The sequence below is a fragment of the Scatophagus argus genome, chromosome 23 (genome assembly GCF_020382885.2).
Source record: "Scatophagus argus isolate fScaArg1 chromosome 23, fScaArg1.pri, whole genome shotgun sequence".
Taxonomy (NCBI): Eukaryota; Metazoa; Chordata; class Actinopteri; family Scatophagidae; genus Scatophagus; species Scatophagus argus.
Genome location: NC_058515.1, coordinates 12529743 through 12547439, shown reverse-complemented (window position 1 = coordinate 12547439; position 17697 = coordinate 12529743). Strand labels below are relative to the sequence as shown.

At 42.5% G+C, this 17697-nt stretch overlaps 2 protein-coding genes across 5 annotated transcripts; both read right to left on the bottom strand.

The window, feature by feature from the left end:
* Window positions 1–215: 215 nt before the first annotated feature.
* LOC124054197 (E3 ubiquitin-protein ligase TRIM39-like) lies at window positions 216–6332 on the bottom strand. The gene is made up of 10 exons (XM_046379881.1): window positions 6133–6332; window positions 4758–4981; window positions 4077–4180; window positions 3805–3912; window positions 3131–3226; window positions 2942–3045; window positions 2743–2851; window positions 2438–2573; window positions 2325–2351; window positions 216–1435 (listed from the first exon to the last, which is right to left on the bottom strand). The coding sequence occupies exons 2-10, from the start codon at window positions 4936–4938 to the stop codon at window positions 888–890; spliced, it is 1413 nt and encodes a 470-aa protein (XP_046235837.1). The 5' UTR covers window positions 4939–4981; window positions 6133–6332; the 3' UTR covers window positions 216–887.
* Window positions 6333–6832: 500 nt separating this feature from the next.
* Window positions 6833–17643, bottom strand: LOC124054194 (serine/arginine repetitive matrix protein 1-like). Of its 4 annotated transcripts, none has more exons than XM_046379877.1 (32): window positions 17460–17643; window positions 16513–16715; window positions 16210–16421; window positions 15992–16073; window positions 15824–15903; window positions 15531–15734; window positions 15368–15452; window positions 15188–15273; window positions 14897–15022; window positions 13738–13819; window positions 13570–13649; window positions 13205–13480; window positions 13042–13126; window positions 12862–12947; window positions 12604–12699; window positions 12401–12496; window positions 11986–12040; window positions 11819–11886; window positions 11621–11716; window positions 11259–11354; window positions 10912–10993; window positions 10781–10827; window positions 10470–10565; window positions 10195–10290; window positions 9755–9842; window positions 9631–9674; window positions 9446–9508; window positions 8433–8520; window positions 8309–8352; window positions 8091–8186; window positions 7886–7977; window positions 6833–7542 (listed from the first exon to the last, which is right to left on the bottom strand). In XM_046379877.1, exons 2-32 carry the CDS (start codon window positions 16700–16702, stop codon window positions 7494–7496), a joined length of 3066 nt encoding a protein of 1021 aa, XP_046235833.1. In that variant the 5' UTR covers window positions 16703–16715; window positions 17460–17643; the 3' UTR covers window positions 6833–7493. The 4 variants fall into 4 exon arrangements, with proteins under 4 accessions (XP_046235833.1, XP_046235832.1, XP_046235831.1 ...); XM_046379876.1 differs by having other exon boundaries at window positions 9413–9508; window positions 11819–11883; window positions 17460–17642; XM_046379875.1 differs by having other exon boundaries at window positions 9413–9508; window positions 17460–17641.
* Between the last annotated feature and the right edge of the window lie 54 nt (window positions 17644–17697).

The window sequence follows — 17697 nt, the reverse complement described above, 5'->3', positions numbered from 1 at the left end:
TGAGAGAAGAAAATTGAAGCATCAACGAAGACAATGTTAAATTAATATTTTATCATGGCATGCTGCCATATCACTTTTGCAGTGTTTGTGTTGAATTCTGCAACACATGAAAAAGATGTTTTAGAGTTCACCTAATTTTTTTTGGGTACCAGAAGCTTTAAATGAAAGGTGTAAGTGGGGCCCATCTTCCATAAAAGACAAAGTGAAGGTGATTGTGGCAACGTCAGACACCATTTATTCATTTATTTTCAGCAAAACCACTTGAAAAAATATATGAATTATTACAAAATTGCAGGTTTATTCTAATATTCTCCCCTTTATACCATACAAAAATTTGGAATAGCAGTGAATTATTGTACTTGTGACAACAGGACACACGAAGCACATGTCAGAAACAAACGATTGAGTAGATTAACATGGAGATACAAAAGTAAAACTGAATTAGAAAGGGAAGTGGATATAAATATGGATATGATATTATATTATATGAATTATAGTTTGAATATATGGAATTACATTGCAAGAGCAAAATATGTTATTACTGTTCAAAAAGCGTGTTGAAATGTTTGAATGAACAGTTATACGCGCATATGCACACACACACACACACACACACACACACACACACACACATTTCTTTTACATTTTTTTCCAGATGAATTTCCCAAATGAAAGCACAACACATAAAACTAAACTAAACTAATAAAAACAGATACTGTCAAAATCAGTGTTTAAATGAGAGCTATAATAATAATAATAAGAATAATAATAATATCCTGTTTGAAAAACTTCACAATCATGACACATCACGCCGCAATAACCCACATAGATTTCACATCGAGTGGTGCAACTTTCAGAGCACCAACAACACCATGCACTTCGCTTTACTACTTCTGCCTTTGCACAGCAGAGATAATCAGGGGATCTGAGTTTTTCCCGTTTCGTGTAAGATGTGGACTGAAATACGGGAAAATATCATCACTGAACGAACACCCTGTAAACGAGTAGATGTGAGACTGAGCCGTCACATCGTAGAAGGACACAAGACCTTCCTCGTAATCCACGAACACCCCCACCTTCTGAGGCTTCCCCGGGAGGGAGAGGCTGGCGGGTGGAGCTGTCATGGCTGCATACTTCTCCTCCTCATAATGTACAGCAACCCAGTAGCCATTGTCTGGGCTCAACTTGAGTTTACCCTTGCGGTTTGCGCCGCGCCTCGCCACGCCCAGATCCCACCCGGTCTTGTTGCCGACCTCCACCTCCCAGTAAAACTTCCCAGAGGTCAAACTGTTGAGCCCCAGGACGCTGCCGAACATGTCAAACCTCCCCGGCAAATCAGGGACTTCCTGGCTCTGTCCTCCATCCTTCACTTCCTTCCCATCAGGAGACAGAACAAGGCACTGATGTGCAGAGGTTGGGTCCAGCTTTACATCCACTGCAGTTGAATAGAACACAATAGTATAATGAAAAAAATCCTAATGCATCAGGTATAACATTTGCAGTCTGAAAGCTGCATTGAAAAAGTCAATAGGAGGACTCGATAGGAGGACTCGATATAGTTTTCTGATTTTGTGAATGTGTACATTTTGAAAAGCACTGTATGTCTGCATCTTCCAATGTCCCATCACAATAAGAGCAGACATAACGGTTTGTTAATTCCACTAAAGGGGAGACATGATCGCTCACATTCCTTATGATTAGCTATCAGCATCTGCAAACGAATTTCGAAATAGTGCATCTCTACTTTTTCTTTTAGGGTTTTTTTTCCCCTCTTGTCCCTCCTGTTGCTTCTGCAACTCTTTGCAGTAAGGGCATAAACAAGTGACAACATCTCATGACTTAATGCAGGAACAGTATGTTAGTTAATGCAACAGCTGAGCTATTTCAATCATCATGTTTTCTAAATTTTTAATAATTAATAATAACCTTATTGATAAACAGGCCAAAACACTGACATGAAAGAAAGACAGAAAGAAAGAAAGAAAGAAAGAAAGAAAGAAAGAAAGAAAGAAAGAAGCTTGGGTTGGGAAAACTAACCAGTCATGGCATTGTACACATATTCAGTTGAATTTTAAGAAAAATTATGGTTGTAGTCATGATTGCAACACTATTTTCACAGAGCACTTACATCATGGCAGAAACAGAACACTAACCAACAGATTGTAACACTTGGATTTCAACAGATTGTGGTCATTTTCTTTTGGCCTGTTCCTTTATTTTTTCTTTATTTTTGTTGTTCATTGAAAGGACAGGGAAGCATCTGAACTTTTACAATAATAATTGGATTTACCTTCATTTGCAGCACATTTTTTAGGGTCACTCACCTGCAAAAGAGGAAATCCTCTGGAGTTCTGTAGAAAAAGAAATTGTGCTATGAAAGACTGACAGACCTTGACTGAATTAAATTCATCCCTTCATCATCGTAAGGAGCACTCACCAACAGAGGAGAGTTTTTCCAGTTTTTGGTGAATTTCTTCCATCATGTACGATGTTTCACTTCTTAGCGTACCAAAGGAGAACGAGGTGTCAACCCTTGCATCCGTCCAGTCTCGATATTCATCCGGAGGGCAAACCTGTGTGTGTGTGTGTGTGTGAATAAAATCATCGTTTGAAATTCTTTGTAAAACTATCTTCTGTACTGTAGTTTCCCCTGCATCTGCATGTTGTCTGACGTGCAGCAGAGCAGAAACATGCTGACTTGCTCAAAGGCCAAAACTTGGACGTCAGATTCTCGGGGCTCACCTGCAGGTCTGGATTTCTGTCCAAATCGCTGATGGTCTCTTTGAGGTTGTCGATTTCCTTTTGTAATTTCTGCACTAGAACTCTGGATTCTTTCTTCAGTCTGTTCCTCCTAAAAATAACATACAGTATGTCAGTTATTCTTAATGAAATGTGCGGCACCATAATTACATGAAGTCTGTTTTATGATTTATGATCCGACCTCTCCTCCACAGGTTGGAGGGCTTCCTGTCGAGCGTCCTCCACGACTTTCATCACCTCTGAGAACACATTGTTGATCTCCAGGCATTCAGCATCCAAGCTGCCCTGAAAAGAGCGACAGACAGTGAAGATGTTAGAGACGCATTAATCAAAACCAGAATCAAAAAGTTGAAAATCTGTTGCAGCTTACCTTGCAGACTTCTACAGATGATCTGATCTGAACCATCTTTTGTTGTCTCATCTGAATTTTCTGCTGTAATTCAGCCCTTATTCTGTCTTGCTTTGCCTTGATTGAAGACATAAAGTACTGATATTAGTATGCACATCTTGTGGGGATGTAAAGGATGTAACATGGACTGATTAAGAGTGAATCTAACAAATGCTGAATCATTACAAAACAAAATAAAACACCCCACAAAGTTCAACAAGAAGAGTCGGCATCTCTGTGAGACACATCCCAAAGCTGTTAAGATGTTTAACTTTAAGCTACAAATGTCAACCTGCTGACAGCATCGCAGGTAAAATCAGGGAATCAACACACTCATTCGGTTACAGCAGCTGGTGACCACGAATGCATGCATGAAGTTTGGTGCCAGTCCATCAGGTAGATGATGAGATGTTTCACGGAATACGTGGAAAAACTTGACCTCGTGGGGGCACAAAATAATAAACTCTGTAGGGTTCATCCTGTGGGGGACATGAATGTCTGCACAAGATAATCTGGTAGTTGTTGTTGGAATATCTGAGATGGTCTGACCCAAAGTGCTGGACTGACGGACCAACCAGTTGACTGACTTGCATCCTTTGAGCCACGTCACTTGTTTAGGGTATAAACAAAATCTTGTGTTAGTATAAGTTCACTACCTTTCGTAGTTGTTCAGCCTCTCTGTCTTTCTCCCTGTCTTCTTCCTTTGGTCGGGCTGCTATTTCCTGAGCTGTGGTCGTTGGAACCTCCCACTGCAGCTGCTCCACCTACAGGATGAAAGCACTCAGTGCACGCTGGACCAATTGGCAATACAGCGATGGACCTGATTTACATGCTGCAGAACTTCTCAGTCTGCACTGGATTTGCTGTCCAGCAGCAACACTTAAACATTTCGAGGGTGGGGTTGGTGGGGTTAGGGGGTCTGCTGTACCTGCTCTGCACCGCTGAGGAAATCAAGCTGTCTGCAAACTCTGCTGGCTTGTTGTTGTTGTTGTTGTTCGTTGGTTTGCTGAGAGCCCTGCGGCGTTTCGAACCCTGTGGACAAAAACGATTACTGGTTACTGTGACACAAAGCCTTTTCATTCAGTATCTGCATGTTATTCCTGTTCTGCTCCTGTTCTGGATTATATAGAGCATACGTGATTTGCTTTTTCGGATGTTGAGGGCCAGTGGCGCATATTTGTATTGAACAAGTCACAGGAGTTAGTGCTGTCCTTCCTTTTTGGCGCCTCAGATGTTTTGGTATGTGATTACGATCAGCCCCACAGCTGAGGGGGTGTGTGTGCTGCGTAATGGTGAAACGATTGCAGGGGTTGCGTGAGTTGACGCTGTCTGTGGTACTGAAACAGAGCAGGGGAAATCGACAGACAGACAGACAGACAGAATCCTGTCCACCTTTCTGTGGTTGTTGAGTTTTGTGACTCTTTTTGTTTTGTCCTGCCAGAACAGCTCCGTCTCTGCGTCCCTGCTTTACGAGTTAAACACCGACTATGTGGCTGAAAATAATCACCAGCTTGCCTTTCAGGGTCTCCTGAATGCACGTCATCCTGTGTGTACAACAAGTACTGTCACAAAGTATGAACACAAGAGGAATCAGCTGTGTGTCACTCACCAGGATTGATAGAAGGCTGAGGATCTTCCACTTCGATGGGAGGTTCCTCGCTCTCAGGGATCCTCACCCCCTTCTTTGTGCATCCCTTCTTCCCCTGGTGAATCCTCAAGCCCCGGTAGGTCGTGACTTTGGACCAGTCGCAGAAGTCGCAAACCTGAAGGCTCATGTCTGGTGTGGTCATTATCAGCAGATAAAGGCGGTGGATTCAAGGTGCTGGAGCAAACCTGGGAACAAAGGTGACATGAGGCATTTTGCGGCCAATTTATTGTTCAAAAGCATAAAATTAGAAGGTTTTTTGTAGCAGCAGGCTTTGGGGTAAATTAGGTGCCTCATTGTAACTTGTTTTGAGACAGGAACAGGCCTGGCTCAAAAAGTTAAGAGATAAGTAGAAGTAACATCTGTTAGATGTACTGTAAAAAAACTGCATTGATAAGGACTGAGTGTGCTGTTGGGCTGAGATTAGACAGTGAAGAGTCTCCTCCTTGTGGCAAAGCGCGGGCTGTACAGTATCGACCGCTTCCTGATGCAAAATACAAACAGCCAAACACCACTGGAAACTAAAAAACAGGAATGAATTATTTATTTACTTTTTTCCCCAGCACAAAGTTAGCTGTCACCGTGGATGCCTCAAGGAAAACCTGATCAGAGATTAACTAGATGTGGTCCAATAAACTGCACTGATCCCATTTGGTATTTCCAGTACCACAAGAAAAAGACCAGAGATGGAGAGAAGTTGCGGGAAAAAAGAGACACTAAAAGGAAGATCATTAATTTAAAATCCCATTATTAAGAGTGTGTGTCTAAGATAAGACAGAACTCTCTCAATCCTGAAGGAGCCCAGCTTACATTTTATTATCCACGTGGACTTTGGACTGGAAATAAGTTAACATTAAAACAAATACTGTAAAACAGGCTCTGGAAATAACTTTTACTGGAGGGAACTTTGTTTCACTGTGACAGCAGCATGAGCCTTTGTAAAACGTGTAATTTACGCACAAACTCTCCTGCTGTGTTTCTGTGTGTATTTTTACACGCCCTGAAACTTGTGGTTTACCACACTGCAGTGACTGCTGTGCCTCATCATCCGTCTGCTCCTGTCAAGCCTCTCGTATCGTCTGTGTGTCAGTCCCAGTTGAACACAACGCGGATATGTGACATTTGGCTGAACAAACTGACCTCTAAAGAAGCAACATTTAAAGGCACGTGACATACAAAAATGTCGTCTTTCATTACTTACTTCTTCATCCCAACATTTTAATTTTGCAAATCAGGGAAATAAATCACCAATCTGACCTGCGTCCTGTTTTCTAATGTTGCAGCAGACGTCAGACTGCTTTTCTGTGAAAACAAGAACAAAAACCAGACGAGATCTCACCTTCCAGGTGCTCTTCAACGTCGATGCTCCTCCGTCCGATCTGACGCTCATCTTCCGTCTCACCTTTTTAAAGCTCCCGTCCTGAACGCTTTCAGTTTCGTTTCAGCCAAAGCCAAAACCCGCACCTTCATGTGAGACTTACAGGAATGTGAAGCTCGCAGTGAGCAGTTTCTTTTTGTTTTTTGTAAACAGGAAAAAGTCGTGTCTTTTCCATGTAAAATTCAGTAAAAATGTTTGCAAACAGAAATGTAAAATAGTGCTTTAAAAAATGTTCTTCTGGTGTTCAGCTGAACACTAGCGAAGTGTATTGCATTCATGTGAGAGAAAAAAAAACTGTTTTTGTCAGATAAAAAATGTGTTTTTATGAGATAAAAATTCTGTTTTGTATGAGATGCCTCCGCCTTGTTCATTTCTCTGCATGTGCTGCATCCTGCCAAATGTTTTGGCAAATTTTGTTTGTTTTTGCTTGCAATTATTACACTCTTAAACAGATGTGCCTTTCTTTGAGTTTATATTGCAGTCAGTAGCGTTTGTTTCCATACATGTTGTTGTTAATTATTGTTTACTGTTTAGGAGGAAGTTCTCAAATGAATGCAGTACGCTCCTGCAGAAGACATTCCTCTGTCCTCCACATGAATTTTCAATCTACCCCACCTGGACATGAAGTGCACATTGAAACATTTAGTAAAAACTTCCTTCAGAAGGTACACATGTGCTATATTTATTTTCATTTTTCATTTTACCAGAAAAGTACAGTAGTCACTTTAAAGATTAGCCTGATAGGAAACGAAATTTTTTTAATTAGAAACACAAAGCTGATTACAGAGAAAGCATGCATTTTTACAAAAAGAAGGTTTTCTTAAACAGACACATGAACTCAGCCATCCGTTTAAAAAAAAAATCACGTTAAGTTTAGTATTCTCATCATTAATGCTTAAATCTTTAAACAAAAGACACAGTTCAGCTGCATCAGATGCTCAGCTTTGGACCGTTTTGAAGAGTATCCCCTTTAACACGATGTCGCTTTAACAAAAGTGCTACAATGCTAACCAACACTGAGAGTGCAAACACAAGTTCTTGACTCCCAAAATGCGATATCCTCTCTGAAGCAAAGTGAAACAGAAACTCATATGCATATACATTACATCATAGTTCGCAGAAATAATCAAAGAATCAGTGTGTTTCCCTCCTCCACTGTTACCAGGAAGAGTTTCCCTTAGCAACATGTTTTGCTCTGCCCAGATCCCATCTGCTCTTTTTCCTGACAACAACCTCCCAGTATGACTTCCCACAGGTCCACCTGTTGGGCCCCAGGATGCTGCCAAACCTCTCTGGGGCTTCCTGGGTCTCTCCTCCATTACTCACTTTCTCCCCATTGGTGTGCGGTGGTTGGATCCAGCTTTGCGTCCGCTGGAGTTAAGATGAGAAAACAACACAACAAAATAACCTTATTTTAGTTTTGGTAAAATAATCAGGCTTAATATAGCAAATAACTTTAGCACTGGCTCAAAACTGATCAAAAGACTGGGAACTGAAGGGCACTCACAGTGATAATAATATTTAGAATTAGGTTTGGGCTTGTGGGATATTATTACCCCCCCAAGGATTTGGTCTCAAACCAAACTGATGCTAAATTAAAAGTCAGGATATCACCAAAACTGATTGGACTCATGACTATCTGTACAAAACTGTGCTGATGCTATTTCACATGATGGCAAACCACAGCCATACAGCAAACAGGATGGTGCTGCACCTGTGATTGCTTTGATCCGTCTCGTCTTTGTCTTTTGGTTGGACGACTGTTTCCTGGGCTGCTGCTAAAAGCCTCTGGGCTATAAGCTTCACCTGAAGGATAATGCATAAGAAAAAAAAGGTTTTATTATTTTTATCTGCTCCTTTTATTATTTTTTTCACCTTTTTTTCACCACATGGAAAGAGAGTCAGAGAGGGTCTACTACCTGTGGAAGTTTTCGTTCCTCCTTTTGTATCACCTTAGGCAGGACTGCTGTTTCCTGGTTGGCGGTAGCCGAAAACATGCGGGCCAGTTCTTTCACCTGAAACATGTTTCAAACTCAGTGCAAGCTGGACATGAAAGAAGCCAAACATTAAAGTGTACATGTAACATCTGCACGAGAGCTGTGGATACAGAACGCAGAATGGCTGAAATCAGCTGTACCTTCACAGCAGTGGAGAAATCTGAGGGCTGTTCAGCTTCACACGCTGTTGAAAAACAAGACGTTCACCATCAGCCACATTTCCTTTATTTTCCTGATTATCGACCAATAAATCGTAACACGTACATGACTTCTGATCCTCCTCCTGCTCAGCTGTGGTCTCTGCTGATGGAGGATTCGTTTGGGTGGTGGCACTTGTTGAATCGGACACATTCTGTCAGAGGAAGGTGGAAGGTTTACAATATCTGAAGCATTTGCTGCACGACTGATGCACGCTTTGCGAAAATGAGGCGTAGTCTGGAGTTCAGCTGCACAGACATTTGCTATACAAGAGACCTGGTTTCCTATTTGAGTCATGTTGTGGTTTTGTTGTTATATACTGTCTGCCGGGCTGCAACTTCTCATTACTTTCATCAGTGATTTATGTGCTGGTTAGTTTCTAGATGAATCAGTTTCTTGTTTTGTCCAACCAACAGTCTACAACCCAATGGGATCCAGATTACAGTGATATAAAACAGAAAATCCTCCCACTGGAGAAAATCAGAGCAGCGTGTTTTGATTAAAACTGATTCATCTTCTGAAAACCATGAATGTCTGTAGTAAATTTCATAGCAACATCTTAACAATCCCCCCATGTTTCTCCTGCTCCCCTCTGCCTCCTTTGTGTCCCAGAATTTGTCTCTCTTGTCTGTTATTGGTTGTGTGCCTCCAGGTGTGGCGATCCTGTGTGACTTCACGCCTCCTGATTGCACCAGCTGACTCACCTGTTTCTCATCAGTGTGTCAGCAACCTGCAGTCTATGAAGTCTTGTTGTCCAGCCACTCTTTGCTACACTGTTCAGTCTACATCTTCCTGTCGTGTTGTTGTTAACTCTAGCCTTTGCTTATCTGTGGGATTTGTTTTGTTTGTTTTGGTGGGTTTGTCACTAACTGAGTATCTGCTCAGCTCCATGTCCAAAACTTCATCCTGCCCACCTGCCACACATTGAGCCACTCGTCACCTGCCCATCTCTCATTCCTCACCATCATCTACCCTGCCTAGGCTGCTTTACAACCTCAGTTTGATCGCCTGAGTCTGGTCTGCGTTCTGCTTTTTCAGTCTACTACCTGTGGTAGTTTTCGTTCCTCCCTTTGTATCACCTTAGGCAGGACTGCTGTTTCCTGGTTGGCGGTAGCCGAAAACATGCGGGCCAGTTCTTTCACCTGAAACATGTTTCAAACTCAGTGCAAGCTGGACATGAAAGAAGCCAAACATTAAAGTGTACATGTAACATCTGCACGAGAGCTGTGGATACAGAACGCAGAATGGCTGAAATCAGCTGTACCTTCACACCAGTGGAGAAATCTGAGGGCTGTTCAGCTTCACACGCTGTTGAAAAACAAAACGTTCACCATCAGCCACATTTCCTTTATTTTCCTGATTATCGACCAATAAATCATAACACGTACATGATTTCTGATCCTCCTCCTGCTCAGCTGTGGCCTCTGCTGATGGAGGATTCGTTTGGGTGGTGGCACTTGTTGAATCGGACACATTCTGTCAGAGGAAGGTGGAAGGTTTACAATATCTGAAGCATTTGCTGCACGACTGATGCACGCTTTGTTCATCTGCACAGGCATTTGGGATCCAAGAGACCTGGTTTCCCGAGGGATTTTTTGCTGTTGGTGTGATATATTCTGTGGCTGCAACTCATGATTATTTTCACCAGTGATTTATCTGCTGCTTTTCTAATCAGTTTACCGCTTTGTTGACAATATATCAGAAAACATTTTCATCAAATGTTTTGAGGAACCATGAGAACATGTATTCTGTGTGTATGAATTTCATGCATCTAATAGCTGCTGAGGTGTTTCAGAGATATTTCTATACAATACAATAAGTACTGCACCTGTGATACGCTTTGAACTTCCTTTTCTTCCTCCTTTGGCTGAACTGCTGTTTCCTGCTCTGTGGTAGCTGAAAGCTTTTGGTCTGTAAGCTTCACCTGAAAGATATTAAGCACTCAGACAGCCACGAAATGACAGGAACTGGTTTTACTGTGTGAAAGGCTGCACTTCCCAGCCCAAAAGCCAAATCACAAAGGATGAACCAATGACCACTTTATGTATTCTAACAAAGCCTTCGCCGTCCGGCACCTCAGTGAGTTAAAATCGAGTCTGTTACCTGTGACTGTATGAGTTCCTCTCTGTGTTTCCCCTTTGGTTGGACTGCCGCTTCCTGGCTTGTGGCAGATGAAAACATTTGGGCCAATTCCTTCACCTGAAACATGTTAATCACTCAGTGCATCGTAAGCATTAAGGCGCGATCAGCAAAGAAACCAAGCATAAAAGTGTGCACATAACTCTGAGCGTAACTCGGCTTTAAGAGACCCAAATGGCAAAATATGAGAATAAATTGGGCGGAACTTTAATATGAATGTGTCTTTGTGGCTTTGCAGCACAAAACACCTGAATAAGAGTCTGCTGTACACGTACCTTCATGCCAGCTGAGAAATCAGGTGATGAACTTTCACTCTCTGTAGCTAAAGAATAAAGAATAAAGAACAATTACTTCATTTTCATGATTATTTAGCAGTTAGTTAGTTAAATAAAACTATAATGCTTACGGGTTTTGGGGTCCTCCCGTGTCGTGGCTGCTGCTGCTGCAGACTTTGACTGGGTGTTGGTACTCGTTGTGTTTGGGACAGTCTGTCAGAGAGAGGTGGGAAGTTTATAATATTTAAGTCATGTATCTTATAAAGTCTTTTATGACAAATAGCTTTACTCGAAGATGGTTCTCTGTAAGGCAAAGGCATCGACTGATCTCACACCTTCAGTATACAGTAAGCCTTAAAGTTAAACCAAGTTGAAGCAGAATTCAAATCATTGTCGTTCTTTAGGTGGCAGCAATAACTGAGTGTTACAGTGTGGAATATCAGTTAAGTTCAATAAAGAACAAAATTCTGCTGTTTACCTCAGGGCTTCGCTCCAGTGCTCTGATTTCATTCATTTTTTCCTCTCTTAGCTGTATTTTCTGCTGTAATTCAGATTTAAATCTCTCATCCCTCACCTTGATTGAAAGCGCGCACACACACACACACACACACACACACACACACACAGAGAGAGAGAGAGAACATGCAGATAATGTCAGCAAACAGAGTTGAATACAAAGTGGTTGTTTTTAAACTGACAAAAGGCAGAAAGTGAAGCAAAAAGTGACGTGATTTATGCTATAATTTGGGGTGCTTAAGTCAGTCAGAATCCCACTGAGTGACTGGACATCGTGACACAGGATGTCAAACAGCAGATGGTTGAATTGTAACTGTGTGACACCTGTGACATAGTTCGATCCTTCCTGTTTTTCTCCTCAGGCTGGGATACTGTTGCCAGAGGTGGGGTCGTTGGACGCTCTCCGCGAGATCCGTTTGCCTGAAACATATTGATCATATTTGCAATGCAATTTATTTTTGAACCAAAGAAAAAAAAATGGTTTAAAGTCACAGTGAGAGAATTCAAATAAATCTACTTTACCGGCACGGCAGCGCAGAAATCCTGCGGTTTTGAGTTTGTGGCTTTTGGGAAAGAGTGCTGTGGAGCTGCTGTGACAAAAGGAGATGAGCAGTTCCTGCCTTAGCTGTTTTGTTTTTCACACTTTAATTCAACATCTCGTTGTGACTGAATTATAATCCTGTACGTACGTGATTTGGGCTCCACCTTGACTGCAGAGTTGATGCTCAGTGACTCTGCCACATTCTGACAGGAGGAGGTGGAAAGTTTTAATTTTTAATCTCAAATATTTCTGACTGACTTTGTCGTGAAATGTAATTTTGATTTGTCATACGGTTTGGTACTTAAACGTAGTAAACACACACATATAAGCATGTTGAAAATGTGAGCAACAGCTGGTCTGCGAATGTACGCTGACATAGGTGAACATCATCTGCCAAGCGGGACTCAACCATCAGAACATAGTTGGCACTGAATGAATTTAACAAAATAAAAATACTCACAAGCAGCTGGAACTGAACTGAAGCAAGCTTCCACATGCTGCACTTTAAAAAGCTGAACAATTAAATGTCAACACGGAGTCTTAACCACCGCACAGTTTAGCACCTGTGGTGATGTTTGATCCTTCCTGCGTATTTCCTCAGGTCGGACTGCTGCTGCCGGGCGGGAGGTTGTTGGACGCTCTCTGACCAAAGGCTTCACCTCAAAACGCATTTCACAATCAGCAAAATGTTAAATGAAGAATTAAAAAACAAGGCAAAAATAAAAGGTGCCTAAATTCTTTGAAAATTTTGAAACAGTTTAAGTACCTGTGGTAAAGTCTTCCTGTCTCTCTCCTGTGGTTGGGGTGGTGCTAACTGAGGTGGAACAGATGGATGCTCCCTCACCAACATGTTATTCTGATCCTGAAACACGGATCAGAATAAGATGTCAGCTCCGCTAATGTTGCCCCTTAAAAAGCACTCAGCAATCAAACAGTTGGAACATGTTTAGAAGAGAATGAAGCAACTAAAAGCAAACTACAGTGGATTCATCTCGTTGTCACAGTCCCATCAAATCTGCTTTACCTGGAAAGACGCGGCCCAATCATATGGCCGGCAGACTGAGTTTGAGTTTTTGGCTCTTGAAGAAGACCATTGTTGGATTGCTAAAGCTGTAATGAAAGGAGAGGATGAGCTGCTTTACATTTCACACTGATTTCGAGTTCAATCATCTTGACTGAAGTGTAATTCGAGTTCTGCACAGACGTGATTCGGGCTCCTCCTTGACTCTGGCTGCTGTTGTTGCAAAATCGTTGCTCCAGCTTCCTGCCACTGTTCTGCCATCCGCTTTCTAATCAACATATATATCACTCAGAAAAAATATTAAATTCAACATATCACATAATGTTTACAGCAAACAGTTAAGAACCTGTGATATCGTTTTAGCCCTCCAGTCTTTCTCCTTCGGTCGGACCACTCTCTCTGGGGAAGCTGGTGCTGGAGGTCGGACCACTCTCACTGGGGAAGCTGGTGCTGGAGGTCGGACCACTCTCACTAGGGAAGCTGGTGCTGGAGGTCGGACCACTCTCTCTGGGGAAGCTGGTGCTGGAGGTCGGACCACTCGCTCTGGGGAAGCTGGTGCTGGAGGTTGGACCACTCTCACTGGGGAAGCTGGTGCTGGAGGCTCCCTGGCTGATGTCTCCATCTGAAAGATGTTCATTTCATTTACTTGTTATACTTTTCATACTTTGTCATTTAAACACAGACAATGAAGCATTTATAAACATGCTTTACCTGAGCACCGGTGGGGAAATCCTGCCGCTGACGGTGTGACTTTGTGGCTCTTTGTGAAGAGTGCTGTGGATCTGAAAAAGCTGTAATAAAAAGAGATGCTCAGTCTCATCCTTAGCTGCTTTATTTCTCCTCATCATTGTGCAACATCTTGTGTCATCCTGCACATACGTGACTTGTGTTCCTGTTTGATCATGGCTGTTGCTGCTGCAGAGCTGGTGCGGACTCTGGTGCTCGGTGGCAGTGGTGTGTTCTGCCAGGTTCGTGTGGAAAGATGAAATTGAGGCAACAATAGTGATTTCAACTGATTTCTGATTTCTGCAGATTCTGTGCAAAACAAGCTAAAAGGCACCTGCAGTATTTAAATACAGTGTGTGTATTTTCTACCCGATCAAACTTCTGCAAGTTAAATGCAATGATGTAACTTCACAAGAAACATACACAGTTCAGCAATATATTTAATGAATGCACCATGTAATTTCAGAATCAGAATCAGAATTCCTTTATTTATCCCCAAGGGGAAATTCTTTAATTCTTTAATTCTGTTCACCACCGCCTTTGGCTGCGCCTCCAAACTACATCACTGCTGAAAATGCTATTTGGGCCATTGCCACTGGGAATGTTGTACAGCATGTTGTAGGCTCATCATTCGTTGTTCCAGCCAGACTTCACCACAACTGGTTGTTCCTTTGCTGTCAAGCCTGAAGATCAAGTATTCAACACAACCTCCACCCCCCTCCACATTCTACCAAACACGACCTTTTTGCCTCCCAAAAGTTCCTCCACTCCACTCACACATTCCTCATGACACGTCCATTTCCTGCTCACAGTGTTTCGCAGCAGCAATAATCAAAGGGGCAGCATTTTTCTCGTCTTGTTTCGCATGTGGACTGAAATACGGGAAGATCTCATCATCGAACGAACACTCGGTAAACGTGTAGATGTGAGACTGCGCTGTCACATCGTAGAAAGACACAAGACCTTCCTCATAATCCACGAACACCCCCACCTTCTTTGGTTTCTCTTTCAGGGAAAGACGAATGGGTGGTGCTGTCAGGGCCGCGTACTTTTCATCCTCATAATGTACAGCGACCCAGTAACCGTTATCTGGGTTCAGCAGAAGTTTTCCTTTGCGGTTTGCGTCACCTCTTGCTACACCCAGGTCCCACCCGGTTTTTTTGCTGACCCACACCTCCCAGTAGGACTTCCCTGAGGTCAAGCTAGCAAGCAAGCAAGTGATTTCAACTGCTGAATGACTAAATAAAACAATGAGTGAGTTATAGACAAAAGAGATTGACTAAGTTCCCATCTTGTAATTGCTTAAACTTGCCTCCTTCTTGACGGTTGCTCTCTTCGTTGGCTGATGTTTCCTTTCAGCCTTCAACTTCCAGTCGTGCTGCTCTTTCTCCGGAGGTGGAACAGATGGGTGCTCCCTCACCAACATGTTATTCTGATCCTGAAACACGGATCAGAATAAGATGTCAGCTCCGCTAATGTTGCCCCTTAAAAAGCACTCAGCAATCAAACAGTTGGAACATGTTTAGAAAGCGAGAAAGAAGCAACTAAAAGCAAACTACAGTGGATTCATCTCGTTGTCACAGTCCCATCAAATCTGCTTTACCTGGAAAGACGCGGCCCAATCATACGGCCGGCAGACTGAGTTTGAGTTTTTGGCTCTTGAAGAAGACCATTGTTGGATTGCTAAAGCTGTAATGAAAGGAGAGGATGAGCTGCTTTACATTTCACACTGATTTCGAGTTCAATCATCTTGACTGAAATGTAATTCGAGTTCTGCACAGACGTGATTCGGGCTCCTCCTTGACTCTGGCTGCTGTTGTTGCAAAATCGTTGCTCCAGCTTCCTGCCACTGTTCTGCCATCCGCTTTCTAATCAACATATATATCACTCAGAAAAAATATTAAATTCAACATATCACATAATGTTTACAGCAAACAGTTAAGAACCTGTGATATCGTTTTAGCCCTCCAGTCTTTCTCCTTCGGTCGGACCACTCTCTCTGGGGAAGCTGGTGCTGGAGGTCGGACCACTCTCACTGGGGAAGCTGGTGCTGGAGGTCGGACCACTCTCACTGGGGAAGCTGGTGCTGGAGGTTGGACCACTCTCACTGGGGAAGCTGGTGCTGGAGGCTCCCTGGCTGATGTCTCCATCTGAAAGATGTTCATTTCATTTACTTGTTATACTTTTCATACTTTGTCATTTAAACACAGACAATGAAGCATTTATAAACATGCTTTACCTGAGCACCGGTGGGGAAATCCTGCCACTGACGGCGTGACTTTGTGGCTCTTTGTGAAGAGTGCTGTGGATCTGAAAAAGCTGTAATAAAAAGAGATGCTCAGTCTCATCCTTAGCTGCTTTATTTCTCCTCATCATTGTGCAACATCTTGTGTCATCCTGCACATACGTGACTTGTGTTCCTGTTTGATCATGGCTGTTGCTGCTGCAGAGCTGGTGCGGACTCTGGTGCTCGGTGGCAGTGGTGTGTTCTGCCAGGTTCGTGTGGAAAGATGAAATTGAGGCAACAATAGTGATTTCAACTGCTGAATGACTAAATAAAACAATGAGTGAGTTATAGACAAAAGAGATTGACTAAGTTCCCATCTTGTAATTGCTTAAACTTGCCTCCTTCTTGACGGTTGCTCTCTTCGTTGGCTGATGTTTCCTTTCAGCCTTCAACTTCCAGTCGTGCTGCTCTTTCTCTGGGATCCTCACCCCCTCCGGCGTGCATCCCATCTTTCCCTGGTGAATTCTTAAGCCCCTGTATGTCGTCACTTTGGACCACCCACAGTAATGGCAAACCTGCAGGCTCGTGTTTGAGCAGCACTGCGTTATGTCTGGGACATGACAGCAGAGTTGATTTGAAAACCTTAAACCTTCAGATGAAAGTAAAAAAAATGTGAGGAGTCGACTCAGCATGTAACCCACCGACAGCAAAGTAGGCATCCAGCTTGAATTCCAGTTGGTTCGTACATCCCACATTTCCCCACATGTACTGCTGGTCGTCCTCTTCAACCTTCATGCCCTTCGGGGTGCAGCCCATCCTCCCCTGGTGAATTCTCAGGCCATGGTAGGTCGTCACCTTAGACCAGCCGCAGACACACACCTGGAGGCTCATGTCTGGTGCTCGTCTGCGTGAAACATTTCACCACACGTTACAGCTGATACAGAGGATATCTCACTCATTTCACTTGCATCAAGTAGCACCATCTCAGCCAAGTCCGTTAAAAACATCTGTTATCCAGTGGTATAACGAATGCTAAACAATTGCTTTTACAGTCTCTTGTAGAAAAGAGAGAGAAACACAATCTGACTGTTTTGTCTGCAAGAATCAATAACCTGATTTTCCAGCATATAATTAATTAATGCATTTTCTTTTTCTGTTCTTAAAGACTTTTGAAGTGCTTTTATTTTAGTTTGTTGCGACTGTGGCTGCGGCTGTGCCTCATTCAGGAAACAGCATTTCAACTATTTGTCAACGTATTTCAACAACAACAACAAACAAAACAAAACACAACACCAAGTTCTGTGCTCTGGAGTAAAAAAGTTCTTAATTAAATGTATCAGTCAGCATTAATAATTTATCAATAACTTCATCTTTGTAAGGATTTGGATATATCTGAATTGCAAAGACATAAAAAAAATAACCTCATGCAACATTTTGTAATTACGTTACATTTTTTACAATACATGCATCGTAAATATATATGCACTGCATTGCTGTTAAGAGTTGTAAATTAGTGATGCATGTGTTGGGTAACTCCCAAAATGGGCGTCTTAAACTGGATAACATTTCTATCAGATATCTAACAGATTTCTGTTATTTTACCAGTAGCACTCAAGCTGACTGACTATTTCGCATTAAAATGACTTACTTTCTGGTGTTCTGTGTATTTTTGCCTGCCTGCCTCCTTTCCTTCTTTGTTTGTTGGATTAACTGTTCTGTGCTTTCAGTTTCATTTCTGAAAAAAAGGCGCCAGCCGCCCCCTTTTCCTCTGACTCAGACAAACTGAACACACAAAGGGCTTTTGCTCAGCCCACTTATGTTTTAACCTGTGTTGTGTAATACAGAGCTGTTCAAATGGTGGATAAAAAAAAAGCCACAGATACTTC